This window comes from Homarus americanus, unplaced genomic scaffold (genome assembly GCF_018991925.1).
Source record: "Homarus americanus isolate GMGI-L3 unplaced genomic scaffold, GMGI_Hamer_2.0 scaffold56333, whole genome shotgun sequence".
Taxonomy (NCBI): Eukaryota; Metazoa; Arthropoda; class Malacostraca; order Decapoda; family Nephropidae; genus Homarus; species Homarus americanus.
In genome coordinates, this window is record NW_024734940.1 from 1,032,508 (window position 1) to 1,055,149 (window position 22,642).

Sequence of the window (22,642 nt, forward strand, 5' to 3'; positions counted from 1 at the left end):
ATAGTTCATAAAAAGACCTTTACCACCGTATTTTTTTTGATGCTGTATGAACTTTAGCTACTTTCAATTTACCTGGAAAGAAACCGCTAGAGAAGCACTTACAAAATGTGGAAGAGAACAGATAGTAATAGGTGGGTCACTTTCTTAATGATCTTCATTGGTATATTGTCGTCGCCTGCTTCTGCATCTTTGGATCTTTTTTTATGATGTTCAGTAATTCATTTGCAGTGACAATAGACAAAAACAACAAATAGTTTTTTTCTGTTTTTCAGGTAGGTTCTAGATTCCTCATGGTGATTAGGAACATTCTCATTAAGATTTCTGCCAACAATGATAAAATAATTATTGAAGTGGTTGGTAATGAGGGAGGATTCAGCTACAGCTGTATCATTTATCATAAAACCTGAGTTAGGAGCTGTAGGATGAGTGTTCTTGTTCTGAATAGAATTATTAATGACACTCCAGGTTTTCCTACTGTCGCCTGATACTGACTGTAATTTATTTATATTATAACATCGTGAGGCATTTCTAATTGCTTGTCTTATTCTATTTCGGATACTTCTATAAGCGGCATCAAATGTTATGGGTCTTTTTTTTTCAGAAATTTGTGTTTTTCTTTCATCATTGCTTTGATTTCAGCTGTATTATAAGGCTTGCAGATAGATATATTTTTTTCATTGAGAGGAAAATATTTATCAAATCAAGCATTGAATATGAAGAAGTTGCAGCAAATCACGTTTGGGTTTTCGGAGGCGTATAGACAAGATCCCGCATAGCATTCATTATATTGTTTTGAACAATAGAATATTATCGTCACGGTAGTCTCAATACTGTATTGTAACTTAACTAGTCTTTTCAGTTTTTGTGGCTGTGCTATACTTGACAAAAACAGGGAAGGGATTTTAGACATTGTCAAAAGTGTTGTTCGACCAGAGGTGGCTGTTACTCTGATGGGTTTGGTTGTTGCATCGAAGAAGAGCTTAGAATAGCAGGTAACGAGGTCTATCACTGAAGTGTCCGTCTCAGATTTTAGTAGATCAAAGATGCAATCTCCTGTACCGCAGAAAAGTTTTCTCTCAAAACTTATGAGAGATTAGTTCCTATAATTAATCAAGAATGTTCCTTACATCCGTATGGGGCCGTCTGTGAATTGCTTCCAAGTGTTTCGTTGTTTCAGAGTATTTGACAGTGTTTCATTACTTCAAAGTGATCCAAAATCCTCAGTGTATAAAAAAATGTTTCATTATTTCAAAACGGTTCTCTGACAATGCTTCAGAATTGTACAGTGCGTCAATGTTTCATTGTTACAATGCTTAAAGCGTTTCAGAGTGTTACAATATTTCGTTATTTCAATATGCTAGAGTGCTTTCATGTATCAGTGTTAAAATTCTTTAATGTTTCATAGTATTTAATGTTCACAGAGTGATGTTGGCCCCACGCCATGCAGCACCAGGAAGAGGGGGAGGTAAAGAAGGAGGAATAACAGCGACAAGAGGAGGAAGAGGAGTGGGGTCGTGGGGAATGTTTCCTTCCCTTAGATACCTGATGGTTTGGGTGACAGTGCTAATCCGCGTCAGTGGCATCCCCTACGAGTCTCCGCCTCAACACCATTCCCAGCAGGAGGTCCACGTCGACGACCCCCAGCAAGAGTTCTTTGTCGACGACCCTCCCCAGCAAAAGTTCTTAGTCAACGACAGCCTCCTACAGGAACAGGGAGTTGACTCCTCCATCTATCAGGGATACAACCACACGATCACAGAGGATAAGGAGGGGAAATGTAAGGATTCTGAGATACAGTTAAGAATACAGTAATGAGAAAATAAATCAAAGAATCAATAAATAAATACAAGAGTATAATAAGTGACCAAGCATTATCAAATAACTGTTGTATCGTATATGACATGTATTTTCAATTATTATATAACACTCCCACAGTCATCTTCACGGTAATAAGATTCCCCAATCTACTGTGCGGGTCAGGGCTCGAAACTGGTACTTGCTACACCGTCGAGCAGTGTGACGAATTAGGAGGCAAGAGTGTAGGAACCTGCGCTGTTGGCTACGGTACTTGCTGCCAAGGTGAGTCCAAGGAAAATGGGGAAAGGATGGGGGATGACATGGGAAAAGAAGGAGAGGTGAGGGGATGAGATTAAGCAGAATGAAGAGGAGGAAATGAAGGCAGATAGCAAAGCGGAGGAAAATAAAGGAAAGGAGAGAGAGGTGAAAGGGAGTCGAGTAGAGAAAAAAGGGAAATTAAAGGGAGAGAGAGTCATTCAACTATAACCACCTCGATGTATATCAGTTCGTCAGGTCGGGTGTGGAGGAATCATCAGGGTCAACAACTCGTGGGTGGTGTCGCAGGATTACCCAGGATACTTCAGCAAGGCTCAGACTTGTACCTACAAAGTCTACTTCGACGACAACACCGGCAACATCTGTCAAATTCGCTACGACTATGACTCGATGGAGCTTGTTTCGCCCTCTACCAAAGGTGAGTTTTCTAGTGGTGATAATCATATGAGGGGGAGAGAGAGAGAGAGAGAGAGAGACTAGCAACATCTGATGACTCGTATCAAGTGAGAGAAAAAGAGAGAGAAGCGACACAATGTAATTACTGTCAATAACAGATAACTCAAGACTTACACTGGACTTACACATAAGATCTTTTAAGAAACAAATAGAATAATTACACCGGCCTCGTGAAGACTGATCCATATGTGATCTTGACAGGAGTTTGTGAAAAGGACAAGTTAGTGTTCCAGGAGGACCACAAGTCGACGTACTTTTGTGGGAAGGCTCCTGACAACTATCACTGTGAGTAATGAATCCCACCCACACACACACGCTAATATTTAAATAAAGCTAATAATAATAACAGAAGTGATAAATAATATAAGGTAGTAATTCTTATTTATTGCAATTTATATTTAATCTGTTGCTTAAGCTTGTGATGCATTAAATTTGTTTATCATTGTTGCTTGGTTTTTATTTTCACTTGTTTGGCGGTAGTATAAACAGACGTTAGGATATACAGTATACAGTACATAAAATTAAGGGCGAAAAAAATCGTGTAGGGTTGGATATTGTGGATTAACTTAAGTCATTAAGTTATTAATAATAGTAATAATAATAATAATAATAATAATATTTATTATTATTATTATTATTATTATTATTATTATTATTATAATTATTATTATTATTATTATTATTATTATTATTATTATTATTATTATTATTATTATTATTATTATTATTATTATTATCATTATTATTATTATTATTATTATTATTATTATTATTATTATTATTATTATTATTATTATTATTATTATTATTATGCTTCTGTCTATTATTTTTCTCCCCACATATCATGTATGGTATAGGGTACGTAGAGACAGCGGGCACAACGAGCCCACACACTTTCACCATCACTACTGACTACACCATCTCCAGCCGCCGTTACGGTATCAGAATCTCCACCATACCCTGCAGTTTGGAGGGTAAGACACTCTAACGCGGTTATAATATTAATACTGTGAACAGTACCCTGTCCTTTTTCGTACATCTTTTCTATCATATAAAACGTTCAGACAATGTCTTTAGCGCCATTATTTTAAGGAACGCTTATTTCTTCAAAACAATGTTTTCACTATCTAAACCGTTCATACTCCCATGGTAACTTATTATCTCCCACGTCCGTGCATAGTCTAATCAATCTCATGTAGTTCCTAAAAAATATCAGTATTTCGAAAATAATCAATTTATGATAATCCCCCATTGTCCTTGTGTATTTTGATCACTTCAACACGTGACTCTGGGTTTCTTATTCATTACAGCCCATCTCGATTAGCATCTTTAATGGCAGCAGCGCAGATGATTTTGTTCAACTGAGAAAACCCTCTGCCTACTAAAGGGTTAACACAGAATTATATCTCTTATAATTGTTAATCGTTGATGGATTAGTATAATTGCTTGTCACGCCCTTTAGTAGTTGTTTAAGTACAGCAATAACATTATAACATTAAACACATTATTCATCACAGCCAGTACCTTACAAACTACATCACTTATCACAGCCAGTACCTTACAAAGTACATCACTCATCACAGCCAGTACCATACAAACTACATCACTCATCACAGCCAGTACCGTACAAACTACATCACTCATCCCAGCCAGTACCTTACAAACTACATCACTTATCACAGCCAGTACCTTACAAACTACATCACTTATCACAGCCAGTACCTTACAAATTACATCACTTATCACAGCCAGTACCTTACAAACTACATCACTTATCACAGCCAGTACCTTACAAACTACATCACTTATCACAGCCAGTACCTTACAAACTACATCACTTATCACAGCCAGTACCTCACAAACTACATTACTTATAACAACCAATATTTCACAAACTCCATTATTTTCCACAGCCAGTACCTCACAAACTACATTACTTGTCACAGTACTCACAAACTACATTACTTATCACAGCCAGTACCTCACAAACTACATTACTTATCACAGTCAGTACCTCACAAACTACATTACTTGTCACAGCCAGTACCTCACAAGCTACATTACTTATCACAGCCAATACCTCACAAACTACATTACTTGTCACAGCCAGTACCTCACAAACTACATTACTTATTACAACCAGTAACTCACAAACTACATTACTTATCACAGCCAGTACCTTACAAACTACATTAATTATAACAGCCAGTACCTCACAAACTGCATTACTTATCACAGCCAGTTCCTTACAAACTACATTACTTATCACAGCCAGTACCTCACAAACTATATCACTCATCCCAGCCAGTACCTTACAAACTACATCACTTATCACAGCTAGTACCTTACAAACTACATCACTTATCACAGCCAGTACCTTACAAACTACATCACTTATCACAGCCAGTACCTTACAAACTACATCACTTATCACAGCCAGTACCTTACAAACTACATCACTTATCACAGCCAGTACCTTACAAACTACATTAATTATAACAGCCAGTACCTCACAAACTGCATTACTTATCAAAGCCAGTACCTTACAAACTACATTAATTATAACAGCCAGTACCTCACAAACTGCATTACTTATCAAAAGCCAGTACCTTACAAACTACATTACTTATCACAGTCAGTACCTCACAAACTACATTAATTATAACAGCCAGTACCTCACAAACTGCATTACTTATCAAAGCCAGTACCTCACAAACTGCATTACTTATCAAAGCCAGTACCTCACAAACTACATCACAGCAAAAACTTGCAGATCAACACGAGATGAGTGAATTTTTCAATTCCAGTAAAACATCTTATGGGCCAATCAGCCCCCTCCACTCATCCGACGGTAACTCCCTAATTAAAAACGAAGAAGGCATCCATCAGCGCTGGCAAGAGCACTACCATTCGCTGCTCAACTGAAACACCGATGTGGATTATCCTGACTACCCAGCAAGTCCCTCAGCATGCAGAGCTGACTCATCTTAACTATCCTCAATCCCTGGATGAGGTAGCTACTGCCATCAAACAGATGGAAAATAACAAAGCCTCAGGGCCTGATGTAATCCCAGCCAAGGTGTATAAAGCAGGAGGACCTCTGATTACTAGACGTCCCGAATCTCTCCTGGAGAATATAAGGGAATAGGAGGAAATCCCCCAAGCTCATAAAGACGCCTTCATCGTCAATATTTATAAGAACAAGGGAGACTGGTCAGACAGTGGCAACTACCCCGGGATCTCGTTACTGTCCGTTGCTGGCTAAATTATCGCCCGAGTCCTCCTAAACAGACTACTACCTGAGGCCAAAAACTTCCTCCCAGAATCTGAGTGTGGCTTTAGACCATCAAGTGGCACCACTCACGTGATCTTTGCTGCCCGCCAGATGCAGGAAAAGTGCAGAAAACAGTGTCGTGATCTGTACATGGCGTTCATCGACCTAACTAAGGCCTTCGACTCTGTCTACAGGGAAGCCCTCTGGTGGACCCTCAACCGGTTTGGCTGCCCACCAAAATTCATTGCCATTGTGAGGCAATTCCACGACGGTATGGACGGCAGTTTTTCACAATGGCACCCAGTCTGAGTTATTCCCCATCCAAACAGGGGTACAACAAGGATGTGTACTGGAGCCAACTCTCTTTATATTTACTTGGCTCATGCCAGTGCCAATTTAGCCAGCGGGGTGGACATATAGTACCGGATGAAGGATCTTTTCAAAATAAGACGAATCCAGGCAGGAACAATGGTGTCGGCAGCTTCCATTACTGGACTTCAGTATGCAGACGACATCACCCTTGTCGCTCAAACTTTCAGCCTGCCCCTGGTTCAGCCACAACTCCACCATCCATCCAGCTTAACGGTACTAACCTCTCTAATGGTACCCACTTTCAGTATCTCGGCTCCCACCTGTCCACCACTGCGGACATCAATGAAAAGATTCAACATCGGATCAGATGTGCATCTCAAGCCTTTGGTAGATTTCGCACCCGTGTCTTCAGCTGTAGGGAGCTGAAATTATGTACAGAGTTGCACGTATATCGAGCAGTTGTCCTCCCCACCCTGCTACATGGCAGTGAGACATGGGTTACATACAGGAGGCACCTCAAGGCACTTGAAAACTTTCACCAACGCAGTCTACATTCCATCTTCCGAGTTCTTTGGGAAGACAAGAAAACAAATGCCAGTATTCTTGCTGACACCAACTGTAGGAGCATCTAGGCTACCATTATCCATGAACAACTGTGTTGGACTGGTCTTGTTACCCATATGGACGACAGTAGACCGCCAATGCAGCTACTTTACAGTCATCTAACGAATAGTAAACGTAATGCGGGCGGGCAACTGAAAAGTTATAGGGATTGTCTTAAGAGAAACCTGAAAAAGTGCCAAATCGATCCCCTGACCTGGGAGACGATTACTCCTCACCGTTACGTTTGGAGGAGCACCACACGAGAAGGTGTCAATACTTTCGAATTTGCCCGACTGCAAACCGAGGCAGACAAGCGCCAGCGACGGAAAGACACTGCCGCCGCTCCTCCCGAAGTTTATGGAGCCATCCACATGTGCGACATCTGTGAACGACTATGCTGGTCCCATATAAGCCTCTTTAGTCACCTTAAAACTCACCAATGAAGGTGACATCCCTAACAACTCATATCATTGTATCATAGCTGGATGATCGACATACTCGATTTCAAGTGACAGCACAGTAGTAGTACATTACTTATCATTGTCAGTACCTCACAAACTACATTACTTTTCACGGCCAGTGACTCACAAACTCCATTACATTTCACAGCCAATACCTCACAAAATACCTTACTTATCACAGCCAGTACCTCTCAAACTACATTACTTATCACACCCAGTACCTTCCAAATTACCTTTACTTATCACAGCCAGTACCTCACACACAAAGTCTTTCGTAAGGTTTCAAAGTTCACAAGATGATTAAATAAATCACTACTCAGGAGGCAAAAGGGGTTTAGCAGATATAGAGTGTTATAAAAGCTTGTGTTCTATATATGTTATCTTACACATCTGGCAACCAGCTGCAGGTAATCTGTGGACAGCACCAAACCAATGTGACTGTATCTGCGAAAAGGCAGCTGGTTTTAGCTATCGCTGATCTTTGTTAAGCTCTGTCGCTTACTTGTAAGTATCTTATTTATAAAACAGTTTCCAACAACCCGAATATAACATAAATGTTGTTTTATCTTTCTCAAAACCACATGTAACTCCAAAACAAATAATTTTTTTGCAGCTATATAAACACTGATTTAAATTACAGTAAATGTTTTTTGTGAATTTATTCTTATTTTTGTTTAATACAAGTAGAAGCAATTTGTTTAATGATGCACAAGTTGAAAGTGTTTTGCTTAATCTTGTCGGTATGACTTCTGCATTACGTAACTTATATATATATATGCCTTTGTAAAATGAATTAAGGTACCAATATCCTCTACGCAAATCATTATAATATGTAATTTTTTTCTTCAGCCTTAAACCTAAAAAAATGCAAAATGGAGCAAATTTACATATATCCTATTCAACTTTAGTACAGACAAGTTCTACTGTACATCAGAGCGAGCTGTTAGTTATCATTGTCTGATTCCCTGTTCTATTGCGCTAGTTCTTTGATTCCTAGCAATGGTAACCAATATACCAGGGAATGTTTTTCTTGTTACACAAACTGTTTCTGTTGCATCCCTTACTGCACCCACGGGCTGGTTGTGTGCATGCCACCGAATCTCCAAAATGCCTCTAGTTATAGTGTCACTCACACTAGCAGTTTGTATGAATTGTAGTGCTCGACATTGTGCAGGCCTCCGTGCTGTCACAATACTGTATACTTGGAGATAGTTCTCGCTTGTAGTCTGTACTCACAGTTCCGGCAGATCAGCTGCTTAGGCTGGTGATGGAAATACGCTAAGCAAAGTGCTGTTGCAACTTACATTTTAGGGTTGCTTGATCGGTATTCATCTGCAGTCTTGAGTCTGAATTCACTGAGAATAGGCTCTATACTGATCTCGCAGTGACTTTATCAGGAAACCACACAACTCGTGAAAGTGGGTCTATTTCTTGCACTACTAGACGAGTAAAGACGAGGTCGCAATATATATTTTGTTGTGCAAATATTCTAGTAGGGAGTCGCTGAGCTTTCAATGCGTTCATACATGGTTTATGGTAGCATATGGCATTAGCCCCCATAGTATGTGATTGGCGAGTGAGTCTAAGCAGAAAGTTTTCTCTCTTCAACTTCTTGGGTTTTTCAGTGATGACCTTTTTGCTACGTTCTCTTGACACTTTGGATATTGGATTTCTTCCTTTCAGCCACCGTTTCCCACACATTAAACAACTTCTATTTGCAGCAAATGTTGATTTGGATTTTAGGTTGAGTATGGTTTAACCGCTGAGAATATGTATTGCACCCAGGCTGGGCAGGGTCTTCACACTGGGTATCGTTCCCATCCGTTTCTTTTCCGCAAGTTGGTAGCTCTTTCCATTATGATACAAATTCCGAAATGTGTACACAGTTACATCAGGATGCTGTATAATAAAAATCTCATCTTGTCGTCCTGTTATATTGGTTAGGGTTGTGGACCTCGAATGTATATTGTATAATGATTTTATTTATGGGTCACAATCTCTTATAATAACCCATGTTATGAAAGTGAGGGTTTGCCCTCTGAGTAATATCTAGAGTTTAGACTCCAGACTGTAATTATGTTAAGTGAGACAGAATCATTGTTCACAGAGCTGGGTTCATATTCACAAAGATTCTACACACTTATTATATTGCCCTTTACTTAAAATTTCCTCTTCGCCATTGGTCGGCTTTCTAGCTGGTCGGATTATTTCTCTGTTGGCAAGTTCTTTTCTCTTCTTCGCCCCTGATCGGCTCGTTAGCTGCTTGGGGGGGTGGTCGGTCACGTCTTTCTTACACACTGTTGGCAAGCACTGGACATTTAGTGGCTCCAGAATGTATTTGTACCTCCACCAGTGTTGGTCATGTCTGGTCTTGAATGAGCTCACACTCGGTGCCGTCGCAACACTCTCTGACAGATTGTTCCAAGAGATTACATTTCTCACTCCGAAAAAGTTTTCCCTGACAATTTTCCGAGCTGTGGCCCACAGGGGTGCGGGCGTCCGCCAGCTCCAGGTATGAAGACTTGACTGAGTAATGCCCTCCAATTAAGTCACCTCTTCCCACCTGTACTACAAGCTAGACAATTGCAGGTATTTTAATATTTCTGAGTAACTGAGGGGCAAAAGCGTAGGCACCAGTCTGGTGGCCCTCCTTTGGACATTCTCAACCAACTGACAGTCTTTAGCAAAACTCGGGTGTGAGGGGGTAGGGATAATGATATCTTTATAATTGTATTTATTTTATTATATATCTTTATTCTTCTATATTTTGTTATTTTCTAATTCACTTTCTCAAAGTATTTTCTATTTTCTGTTAAATTTCTCTTATCTAATTATATTCTGATCTTAGGTTTACTTGGGAAACCCCCTTGTTACTTTACAATCTTCAGTACTCACGGTAGCTGCCACCACCTAGGTTTGTCTATGAGATTATATTTCATAACATAACAGTAACCTCTTAACATCTTAAATATGACACTTGGGAGTAACGTGGCAAGGGCTAGGCTCGTGGGTTCTAATGTATTCACTGGCATAAATTATGAGGGAGAATGTAAAGTGGATACTGTAGTGGTAATGATATCACCAAAAAACATTAAGATTCTTTGTTGCAATGAACACAATAGAACACAAACACATGAACCACTCCTTGGGGCTCACTCAAGACTTGGCCAAATTTACGTTAACACGGATACAAATTATAAGGACAACTTGACCCTACTTCTAGCTTAGCAAAAACAAATCTTCAAATTTAGCAGAAGCAATTTTCATTAGAAAATTCTACAATTTACTGTGACATTCTACGAGAGTGTCACGCGGAAATAATGAATCTTCACCACTTCATTCCATTACCACTTATACTAATACTTTATAACACTATCCAAAAATCCGTCACAAGCTGATATTTGTGCACAATTTACTCTTGGCACACACACTTAACAGGACTCCATGACATAACCTTACCTCTCGTCACTTACTAATAGTATACCTGTCATCCCTCTTTACAACACAGGACACTTTGGTGTTCACCTTTTCAGTGAAAATAATATACTTCGGACTGTTAAATACGGGATGAATTACCACCGGGCTTATGCCAGCTGGGATCCAAGGAAAGTTTCCTTGCTGGGATCCAAACATTGGGGTGCATTCACACTCACCAAATTAGCGGCCGAGTTCAATCTTTGAAGCTAAGTCTTGGATTCGGTCTGACTGTGAATCCGTACCCTGCTTTACCAGTAGGCCTCAGGCTCAATCTTGGGTTACTCAATACATCCTGCCCCCACTGACCACCGACCCTGTGCCTGTTATGAAGAAAATAAGGCACTCAAAGTGATATAAGTAAAAACTCAACGGCTACAAAATACGTCTTGGTGAAAGGAAACAAATGTGCATAAACAACATCCAAAACCTTAAGTTATATTAAAGCAGGAACACTGATATTTTCAATAAAATTCAACTGAGTCAAATTCCCTTAATATGAGGGTGTCAGATACAGAGTAACATACCTGTTATGTAGAGAATAAGGTGCTCAAAGTGAGCTCTCACTTGACTTGACTTGATGGCTGTAGATGAGGATGAAGGACTGTTGATTTTTGCTGAGTGGGGGTGCTTGGGTGAGAAGTAATTTGGAGGGGTTTTTTGGGGGGGGGGGGGGAGTTTGAAGGAATGTAGGGGAGTAAAAGTATCGGGGCTCAACCATATGTGCTGTGTTTTAAAATTCTTTGTTGATCTTTTGTACTAGTAATTTAAGTTCTAGCTCTCAGGTCTTCGGCTTTTTTCTCGTTCATGTTTTGTCTTTGCAGTAGCCAGAATGGAGCTGATAGAGCATCGTATCTTTTGCTTTCATAAAGGTAGGAGGAAAAGCAGCAGGAAGGGGTTGCAGAAGCCAAGGATACTGTCCGTTAGTCACTCTACTTTTTTTTTTAATTGAACCTTTTGTTTAAAAGAGAAAGAGGTTTTGCAAGGAAGTAGTGTAGAATCCAACTTGCTACTTTGGTTCGCAAGGAAGTGGTCCTATCTTTTTAATTTTAATTTAAAATATTGATGTTTTGTGTTGCCAGTGTTTTAAATGGCTATTCATTCTATGCGATTTTTAGTTTTATTTTGGTTTTGTAATTTCTTTGAGGTTGTTAGTTGTATCTTGGTATTGGTGCTGGGTTTTTAGTCTTGTTCTGGTCCATCTGAACCATGAATGTTCTCTCACTCTTCTTTCTTTTTCATTATCGAGCCAGCGAGCTACAGCTTCTAACTCTTCTACTTGCCCCCCAACGTTATTTTAGCTTTGTTGTATGTGTCTACATTTACTGCCTCGATGTTAACTTTCCTATGCAGTTCTTCGTTTGTTATCCTTTGCTCATATCCGTTGTACATAAATCTTAGACATTTATTTTGTTTTATTTGTAGTTTCTTGATTCTTATATCACTGAATGCGTTGATTGGTATAGACGGGGAGCTTTATTGATTTTATTAGTGCTGAATTCAGTTTTAGTTTGTCTTGTGTATTCGTGTTTTGGAATCTCCTAATTTATTTAAATTTTGTTGCGAAGATTGTTGCTCTTTTCTTTAATGAACCTTTCGTATCCGGTTTTTGTGATCTCGAGTCCTAGTATGATTGGTATGATTTAAAAAAAAAAGTTTTAATCTTCCATTTTCTTTCGTAATCATTTACGTTCGTTACTGCACGCGCTGTATGGCGTGCCATCATTACCTCTGACTTTCCAGGGTATGAAGTGATTTGTGTGATATCTGCGAAGATGATATTGTTCGCTATGTTGTGTTGGTTCTGGTAGGTTGTTTGTATATATGGTGAATAGTGTTGAGGACAGGACGCCCCCCTGGGGCACTCCAATTTCGAGGTCTAGGGTTGGGCCTAGATACGTACCAATTTGTAGCTGTTCACTACTGCTTCGGAGGTAGTCACACAGGATTCTCTCGCCTTCTGCGGGCAGGTGTCGTTGTAAGATTTTGTACTTTAGGCCTGTGTGCAACACTTTATCGAAGGCTTTTGCCACGTCTCTCAGGACAAGGTTTACTTGGTTTTCACGTTGTTTTTCTTTGGCGATGATTTCTGTTCTTATCGCTTTTGCAGTTTGGGCTCCTCTCCCACTCCTGCAGCCATGTTGTCTTGGGTTGTGTTTATTATTTGTATCCAGGAATTTTTGTAGCCTGTTGTTTATTATGCGCTCTAGGTGTTTGACAGTTATTCCCAGCAAAGATATCGGTCTGTAGTTGATTATTTGTTTTCGACCCTTTACTTCTAAGGGAATGAAGATCATTTTAGCGCATTTGAGGGCATCGGGGAAGTAACCAGCTGATAGGGCTGAGTTGTATATAATTAAGAGTGCTTCTATTGGTTTGTTAGGTAGATTTAAAAGCATACGAGTATTTCGAGTTATGCCACTTATTCCAAGGGATTGTTCTTTAAATTTGCGTGAACTGTGCAGTAGTTCGTCGTGTCCTGTGAATCTATTGGGTGTTAGTCTATCTGGATTTCCTGTATGGTTGGGCGTCAGTCTATTGTCTCTCTCTTAGCCAGTCTGTTATGGCTTCTCCATGCTCTTTGTCAAATTTCTTTTTTTCTTCTTCTGATATTCTGAATATATTTTTCTATTCATTACGAAAGGCCTCTTCTTGTTCCTGGTCCGGATATAATTTTTCTCCGTTCTGGTCTTTTATGTAGTTTGCTGTTTGTTTATTTTTTTGGTGCCAAGTAATCTGTTAATGTTTTGCCAGAATGTTTTTGTGTCCTTTGTCGTATCTATATTTGATATTACACTGTTCCAGTTTTCGTTATTAATTTTTCTATATTCTTCTAGGAGGTCATGCTGAATTTCCATTACGTTTTGGAGTAGTTTTCTAGTGGTTCCTGCTTATTCTATATATGTCCTTGTATTATTGCATTGTACGTGTAGCCTCTTTAATACTTCAGTGGGTTTATTACTTGGAAGGGTTCTGTATGTCATTAGTGGGGTTGTTTGGTTGATTGCTTGCTTTATGGTGTTGTGTAGCTTATCTAGTTCTTCGTCGATTTCTTCAAGTGTTGCTTGTTTTACATTCAGTGGTGGATAATTTTCTAGTAGTTCCTTGTATTCTATCCAGTCTATTTTGCTCATCTGGAGTCTTGGTGGTATTTTTATTTGTAATGGGCAAGATGAGATTGTGAATATTATCGGGATATGATCACCTGGGGTAATAGGGCCTTGATCCATGTGGTAGTTTAGGAATGCTTTGTTGGTACACAGTATTTCGTCGGGTATTAAGACGCTGTTTAGTCCCATCCATGTGGTGAAAAACAGCCCCAGGTGGAGTAGGCTTTTGGTGTTTATTATTCTTTGTAGCGCTGTACCTATGTTGTTATTATTGCCATTGTTAAATATGCGATGTTTAGCATTAAAATATCCCAGGATGTACATTGGGAAATTGTAGTTTATTAATTTAAGGAGGTCTTCGAGAGGGAGGAATGGTCTTCTTGGGGATATGTTAGTTGTTGCAATTACTATTTCACCCTGAGTTGTCTGTAGCATGATAGCAATAAAATCACAGTTAAGGTGTCTATTATTACACATTTGATTCTTTTTCTCACCGCTTTTGCCACCCCGTCATGTTTTTGCCCGCTTTTGTTCGGTTGGTGAGAGTCATAGTTGAATATTTATATTTTGTTGTTGTCAGGTTCGCCATGTGCACTTACTCGAATTATGTCCGAACTGATTTCGTGTATATGTTGCAAAGTGATGTGTTGCACCCATTCCATTCAAGGACATTGTGCTGCACAATCTTGAGTAAAAACAATTGAAGATGATCAATTATTTATTTTTCTTTGAAGGTTGTAGTTGAGGCGGTGATCTCATTTCGTGAGTTCCCGATGTTTTCCTATTTAGTTCTGCTGGTGAGATTACAAAGAAGTCTTTGTGTCAAATTTTATTTTGTGTTTCTTCATCATTCTCCATACGATGTCATCGGTATTTTATTCCGTGCCTTGTGGTATTCTTTGATCTCTTGGAATCTCGTTTATATCTCCGGGTTGTATGGCTTTTTCAGGCTCGGTATCGGGGATTGTTGGTGTTGCTGTTGTTCAGTAAGCTCTGGAGTGCTGGTGGCGTGTACGCTGCTTTAGCCTGGATCCCAAAACTTCAGCCTTTTCTTTTGACAAGTTTAGGTCCCTGATGAGATCATGAAGCGCTTCTTGAGTAAATAGTTTAGGCCTGGTATTTTCAGAGTCATCCTGGTAGTCGTTTTCCATTGAGGTAGAGGTAGAATCGGAATCACTCAATTCTTGTTCAGTCGGTGGATTTGGGACTGGAAGTTCAGCACTGTGCGGTACTGGTCGGATTGCAAAAGCAATATTGGGGTACTGTACCTTGCCTCGTGTCTTGATTTTTATTCCCTTAACATTTGTGAGACAGAAGTAGCAGTCACTACTGTGGTCTTTAGGTTCACGCCACATCATTGGTACAGCAAACGGCATTCCTGAACTTCCTTTACCACACATCCACTCGCTCAGGTGGTTAACACAAGACTTACAGGCTACATGAGGTGCCCATTTCTTGTCTTGGTCACCCAAATGACATTTGAAGTAACTTTTGTAGTTCAGTCGAACAGCTTTTGTGATTGGTTTCTTGAGGCTACCAGGAGTGAAGGCACCACATATGTAGCAAAAACTGTCAGCACCGTTCACACACTTGCGACGTTCCATGTTTTGTTAATTTCAGAGTAATTACAAATCATGCAGGTGTAGATATGCAATATCATGAATCAGCAAACTGAAACAAACAAAAAAGCACAAATCAGGACAAAATAATTGCATAAGTGGAGCCAATGAGCATATAAATTACTGTATGAATAGCATGGTACACTAAATATATATATATATATGCTGGTTCTGGAAAACTGAGCCTGATACAGCTATACGAATGTCATAATTGGGTTCAGCACATACAATTACACTAGAATCAGGCTGTTTTGATCCAGAACCATGAGAATTTTTTTTTTATGTTGACCAGTGTTATTCATCCATTTTGGTTGGTTCCGTATCGATCTGAATTTTCTTTTAGGGGTGTGTTTATTTTGAGCATTATGGATTGTCGCAATAAATTGTTCATAAGTAGCTGCTAAATTAAATTCGGGGTTCTCCCGTCCTAAGTTGACAGTTTCCGGAGGTGTGGGGGGATTAATCTTTTGACCATAGGGTCATCCCTTAGGTCTCTCCTTAGTAGTAGTAGTAGTAGTAGTAAGAGTAGTAGGAGGCCCGGGCGGCGTGGGTGTGTTGGGGTGCCTTCCCTGATCTAAAGTGTTATTGGTGGGGATATACTCAGTTTGTGGGAGCGAGAATTTCACAGTGTGTCGATGAATGTTGGATGTCACCTTGAGCATCGTCGCCGACGGCTCTTCTCATCCCTTACGGCATTAAACGCAAATATTGCTTGTGTTCACAGGCGATCTTCAAGTAAGCGTGTGAGTGTTTGTATGGTCAGCGACTGGAGTTGCCAAGTGTCAGTGCCAGTGTGTTGATAGGCCTACTTTAGCAGGGGTGGCATCGTGACTCTCGCCCCTATGGGGCCAAGTGCCTCCCGCCTGCGGTCGCCCCCCTGCCTCCCTACCTCAAGTAACGGCCACTTCATGTAGTGTCGGCTGACCAAGTGGGTATATATAACTAATATTACATCAGTGAAACCATACAAACAAGTGTTAGGTGTGATAATTCTTGCTCCCAGTAGATTATTCTGATGTGTGGATTGTCGCCCACATTGGGGGTGCCCGACACAACCGCGCGCACGCGCATACCCCTACTACTCGGACACCGGAGGCCAGGCCGTCACCTCTGTGCCCCATACTCATAAGATCTAGTTTCTTCGTCCGTATGGGCCCAATAACAGAGGTCGGAGGCGGAAGTATCTGTCGCCCAAGGTGCTGTTATGCCTGGTAACATTCATTGCTGCGTCTGAGCTAGCCTGAACGAAAACTGCACAAATTGTGTTTGTGCGAGAAACAACCGACCATGTGTGAATTGCAGGAAGCGAGACCAGTGTCGGAACCCACGTCGCAGGGAGCCGACACAGGTGGCCACAGTGGATATCGCCGGGACCCAACCACTCGATGATATCCGAAATGATAGCAGTGAGTCTACTCAACCCGAAAATGTAGTACTTAGTAGCAGATGTCCACGAGGAGAATGAGAGACAGCAACCTCAGTGGAATGGCATGTCGATGGAAAATGCAGACATATGCGTCAAAGAAACCTACTCAGAAATTGTCAAGTGGTCGCCCGCTAAGTTATTTGAACCACCCAAGTGTGCGGCCACCAAAGAAATGATTCTGGAGATGACTCGCCTCATGACTGATTACACTCAGGACCGCTTCCTCGCCCCTTTAGCTCTTCAAATACTGGCAATAATACCACATCTATTTTGTCAGGGGACACACACAAAGACTAAGCACAAAGAAAATGTGGCAGCAATGAAGAGAAGATTGGCAATGTGGCAGACTGGGGCCCTTGATGATCTCCTGTGTGAAGCAAGAACACTGCAGGAGAGACTAAAAATTACGGGTGACGGAAAGCAAAACGCCGATGACGTGGCAAGAAAATTTGGAAACAAAATGCGTGTGGGAAAAGTGTCTCTGGCGGTAAGATCTCTCACAGAGGAATCCTCCGGTGGGGTGATGCCAATAAACAGAGAGACATTAAAACTACTGAAAGAGAAACATCCCTCTGCAAGTGATGAAGAAGGCATCAGGTTCGAGGGTGCCTATATCCCACCAAACGCTGTCCTGTTCGAGAAAATAACAGGAGAGATGGTGTGGAAAAAGGCACTGAAGACTCGAGGAGGAGCCGGCCCTTCAGGTCTGGATGCAAACTGTTGGAGAGTCATCCTCAGCACAAACAAGTTTGGCCCTGTAGCAAGCGATCTTTGCACTGCCATTGCCGCCCTTGCAAGAAGGCTTGCATCCTCTTGCTACCATCACCTCCAGGCCCTGACGGCCTGCCGCCTTATTCCTCTGGAAAAGAAACCAGGATGTAGGCCTATAGGGGTGGGGGAAGTGCTGAGGCGGATCATCGGAAAATGCATAATGGAGGTGGTAAAGGATGATGTCAGGGCAGCAGCAGGGAACCTACAAGTGTGTGCTGGCCAACAAGCTGGAGGGGAAGCTGCCATTCACGCCATGAGACTGATATTTGAGCAGCGTGATTGTGAGGCCGTTCTCCTGGTGGATGCTTCAAACGCATTCAACATACTTAACCACAAGGCTGCACTGCACAACATCAAGATCAAGTGTCCAAGCTTTACAATGTATGTTGAAAACTCGTATAGGAATCCATCAGACCTCTATATAGTAAACAACAAGGCTCTAAGAGGTGATACCATTTTACAGTCAACCGAGGGAACAACACAGGGGGACCCTGTTGCAATGGCAATGTATGCAATTGGCCTATCAGTGCTCCAACAAGAAAAATAATTTGAAACAACTGGGGTCAAACAAGTGGTGTATGCTGATGACCTTACAGGAGCAGGAAAAGTGGAGGGCATCAAAAAGTGGTGGGACTTGGTAACATCGCGAGGTCCACAAATAGGGTACCACCCAAACGCCAGCAAGTCCTTCCTCATCTTGAAGCCAGAACATTATGAACGGGCAATGGAAGTTTTTGGCGGAAGTGAGGTCAAAATAACTAAGGACGGCCAAAGACATCTAGGCGCAGTAATTGGCACTACGGACTTCAAGACCGAGTACGTAGCGGGAAAGTTGAATAAGTGAGTTAGTGAAATCCAAGCTCTGTCTAAGATTGCTAACACAGAGCCACATGCGGCCTTTGCTGCATTCACCCATGGAGTCAAGCATCGTTGGAACTACCTGATGCGTACTATCCCTGATATTGGACCCTTCCTCCACTCTCTGGAAGAAGCAATCAGTGTCAATTTCATTCCTAAAATAGTGAAACACCCTGACTTAACCCCAGCAGAAAGAGCAGTTCTTGCACTTCCATCAAGACTGGGAGGGATGGGACTAGCCAATCCAGAGGAGATTGCTGCCACCGAACATCAAAATTTACTTAAGCTCATGGCAGCCCTCACGGACCACATAATAGCCCAGAACGCAACAGGGGAGGTGGATACCAGTGAAGTAAACAAGATTCGTAGGTCCATTACGACAGATCGACAGCACTGCCAAAATGATAAGTTTGCAGCAACTGTTGCTGCAGGTACCAGAAAATTTGAAAAAAAAGTAGCTATAGCGCAGGAGGTGGGCGCCTCGAACTGGTTAACTACGTTACCGATAAGGGCAAATGGTTTCAGTCTTAATAAACAAGAATTTACAGATTCCATTGCTCTAAGGTACGGTCGGTGTGCAAGAAAGGGGGCTTCATATGCATGAGGCATGACAAGGTAAGGGACCTCACAGCAAATATGTTGAAGGAAATCTGCCGGGATGTCATGGTAGAACCGACCCTCCTTCCAATGGATGGTGAGATCTTCCAACACAGGACTTCAAACACATCTAACGAAGCCCGTGTTGACGTCAGTGCTCGAGGATTCTGGACGCGGGGACAGCGAGCTTTCTTCAACATCAGGATTTTTTATCCCATGGCCGCATGTCACCATAACCTGGCTCTCGATGCTGCACATAGGAGGAACGAGAACGACAAGAGAAGCGCATATGGGGAGAGAATTCAAAACATTGATCAAAGCAGCTTCACTCTTCTAGTGTTCACAACCTCTGGTGGGATGGGACCAAGTGCAAGATGTTTCTACGCCAGACTCGCGGAGGTGATCTCCGAACAGAAGCAGCAGCCCAGAAGTTATGTTACAGCCTGGATGAGATGGCGACTGTCTTTCTCTCTCCTTCCGTCGGCTTTGCTCTGCCTCAGGGGAACGAGAGCTTCTGCCCCAATCCCGACAACTGCTGCAGATATTGACTATGAGGCTACAGTCACTGAATGCCGAATAGATCTGCGGCTCAACTAATTCAACACAGATAGGATAGCTACTTATGTATTAGGATATTTAATATTAAGGTAATAAAATGGTGGCGAAGGTGTGGCTATTGGGGGAGGCTGGAGACCACGTTTTGTAAGAGTAGTAGTAGTAGTTGTAGTAGTATTTTCGCCACTAGGCCCTGATGTGGGTCATTGACTTGTGCCCTTGTGGGCTAATCCCCATCAAAAACAGTTTGTCTGCATCGTTTTCATTGCAACAAATGGCTTCAATTGTCTCCTTCTGGCACACCTACAGTAGCTCAACATATGCTAGGGTAATCACTCTTGATCTATCAACGGGTTTATTTTTCACTTTTAATTTTATTCTTATGTTAACTATCATTTTTACATGTAAAAGGTTATTAGAGACCCCTCTTTGTTTTACCAAAGACAACCCCGCACAGTGGAGTGACTGTACGATCACAGTCTTCACTATGGGCTAGACCTGTCTTTCCCCGACCCAATAATGGTCACACACAATCCCACACGGGTGTGAGATATGCGCCACTGGAGGGGCTCCGGCACGAATGCTTAAACAAAAATAAAAATATTGCAGGTGCCTCGGCCAGGGTAAGTAATTAGAAATCTTAGGGTGGAGAAAAAGCCCTCCAACCTCACCAGGAAGGCCAAGAAACAGCTGCCCTCCAACAGGAGTGTGGGTCACTCGCACTGCCCGAAGGGAAAACAGCTGTTGATGGCACTCCTAAGCGTTCGTGAGGATGTCTACACTCTAATCTTGAGTTATGTGGGGGCGTTATCCAGGGACGGTCGAGGTCGTTCGCTCAGTTAAACCGGTTCTAAGGGCGCCGATGGTAGAACGGTACCGCTCTTGCCTCGCAAGCGAGATGTCACGGGTTCGATTCCCGGGACGGTGGAAAAGTTGTTTGGACATACTTCCTAGCCCTCATTGGTCCCTGTTCACCTAGCAGTAATGTAGGTACCTGGTGTAAATCGAAAGTTGCGAATTCGTATTCAGGGAAAGTTGTTGGAGCTTCCAATAACTTGATGACGTAATTCATTGACTCTTCAGGCTTCTACGCCCTTGACTCTTCAGGCTTCTACGTCCTTTAACTCATGAGACATAAAGGCAAGCATGAACTTAGCATGCTTCCCTGTTGGGCGCTGTAAACGCTTCTGCGCTTCACCTTACACAGGAATGTAGGGGATGCCCAATAAAAAAAAAAAAAAACGGTTCTACGAGTTGTTCTGGTTAGCAAGGTCTGAGTCAAGTTGTGATTGGCTCTTCAGGGAAGGTGCACTCCTGCTGCTGCCAGTCACCAATTGGATATTGTCGTCAGAGGCGTTGGCTGCTGCTGCTACTGCCGTCCAGCGAATATGAATCAAGGGCTGCGCTATCTATTTTATACCTCAGGGTTACATAGTCGGGATTTGTACAGACCTCTTTATCGGTATCAATTACGGCTTATGAAAATTACTACTATGGAGTTACATTAATTCTTAAGGTTAATCCTTATAATCTAATCAGTTTTTAAACTTGCATTTAAATTTGTTACAAATACTCAGAATAGCATACTCACTTCTTGTGAAGTAAGCGTTTAAGACATATGCAATGAATTACTACCGGACTGGATGCTTTGACATTTCTGATCAATGATTTATGACTTTCTTCAATACTAAAATGACATTTACTTCAATACAGTTATCAGATTCTTTGATGGCAGCGAATCAAAGACATATAACTTCAGTTTTGAATGGATAACTCGTAACCTAAGAAGAGGCAAAAGCAGTTATCAAAGATTTGGCTGGGAATTCATATACATCATCTGGGTACAATTTTAACTACGTTTAAATATATTTGAAGCTTTCAAAATATACATACTGAATCTTGGATACCGACAACAAATCTCTCTCTAGGGGTAACTAGCTCGTTTCATATTCCTGTATGTTTTAAAAAACAACGGAGCATAATTTGAATAGGTATGGGTGTGAAAATAGTATCAGTACAACTGTGCCCATGGCACGAAGACCAGACATTTCTCCAAACGGGAGCACTTCATCTTGAAGAGTGTTACGAGGGATATCTGAAAAGTGCAATCTGAATTTATTTGCAAGATATGATTTTATTTGTTATTGTTTATGTTAAAATTATCGCACCTTCACCTAAAATAATGCAGTAATTCCTGATTTCTTTGCTTTGTCAAAACAAGTATACAATTAGTTATGCATATACGTCTGACCCTTTCGTCTATAATTTAGAATATAAAACAAGTAGGCTATGTGAATAAATACGAAACCCAAAAAAGAATAATGTTTATTGGTCCTCAGGTTGTGATTCTGTTAAGGTTATCCCAGAAATAACATTTATTCAGTTTTCTCTAATCAATTCGTTTTCCTTAGTGCCAACTTTCTGTGGGCAATACTTCACTGTTACCAGCGGGACCATCACCTCCTACAATTACAACAATGGCGTCTACCTGGCGGGTCTCCAGTACTCAATCTGCTTCAGGAAGGAGGTTGGCTACTGCACATACACACTCAAGAAAACGGTTCGTAGGATATGAACAAAGTTTGTAGACTTATGATATTAAGTTTAATACCGTCCTCAGTGACTCACATATTTTTTTTTTTACTTACACTAATATTAATACTCCCCCCACCACGACCTTGTTGTCATATTTTACTTTACTTTATCCTCTTCCCCAATGATGAATGCTGGACACTGGAGCTGCTCACATTACATCACTGGACCACCTTTGGAACCAATAGTTGTCAAATTTTGCCTGACACTGGCAACCTGAAAACTTCTGAGCATCAGATTTCTTGGAATGTTTAGACTTCTCCTCGAACGAGTACTTTACTGATGCCTAATCAGAGGTGCCCTATGGGAGTGTGATACATGCACACGTACTGTGATGCCCTGTTTTGGATGACTTGACGTGCCGTGGGTGGGAGGTTTTGCTTTGTTCTCCCTTTTTTTTTGTTTCCTTCTGGTGTTGAGACCTACGCATTTTTTTTATTCGTCCCTCCCCCCCCCCCACT

General features: G+C 41.3%; 1 protein-coding gene across 1 annotated transcript in view; it reads left to right on the forward strand.

Annotated features, from left to right (window-relative positions):
* Positions 1-22,642, forward strand: part of LOC121870547 — a 103,766-nt gene that overhangs the window by 57,961 nt on the left and 23,163 nt on the right. The window contains exons 2-7 of the mRNA XM_042372378.1: positions 1,422-1,777; positions 1,936-2,079; positions 2,303-2,491; positions 2,731-2,814; positions 3,387-3,503; positions 22,001-22,149. Of these exons, the coding sequence (XP_042228312.1) occupies positions 1,426-1,777; positions 1,936-2,079; positions 2,303-2,491; positions 2,731-2,814; positions 3,387-3,503; positions 22,001-22,149 (1,035 nt within the window). The 5' untranslated portion in view covers positions 1,422-1,425. The remainder of the gene's footprint in view (positions 1-1,421; positions 1,778-1,935; positions 2,080-2,302; positions 2,492-2,730; positions 2,815-3,386; positions 3,504-22,000; positions 22,150-22,642) is intronic.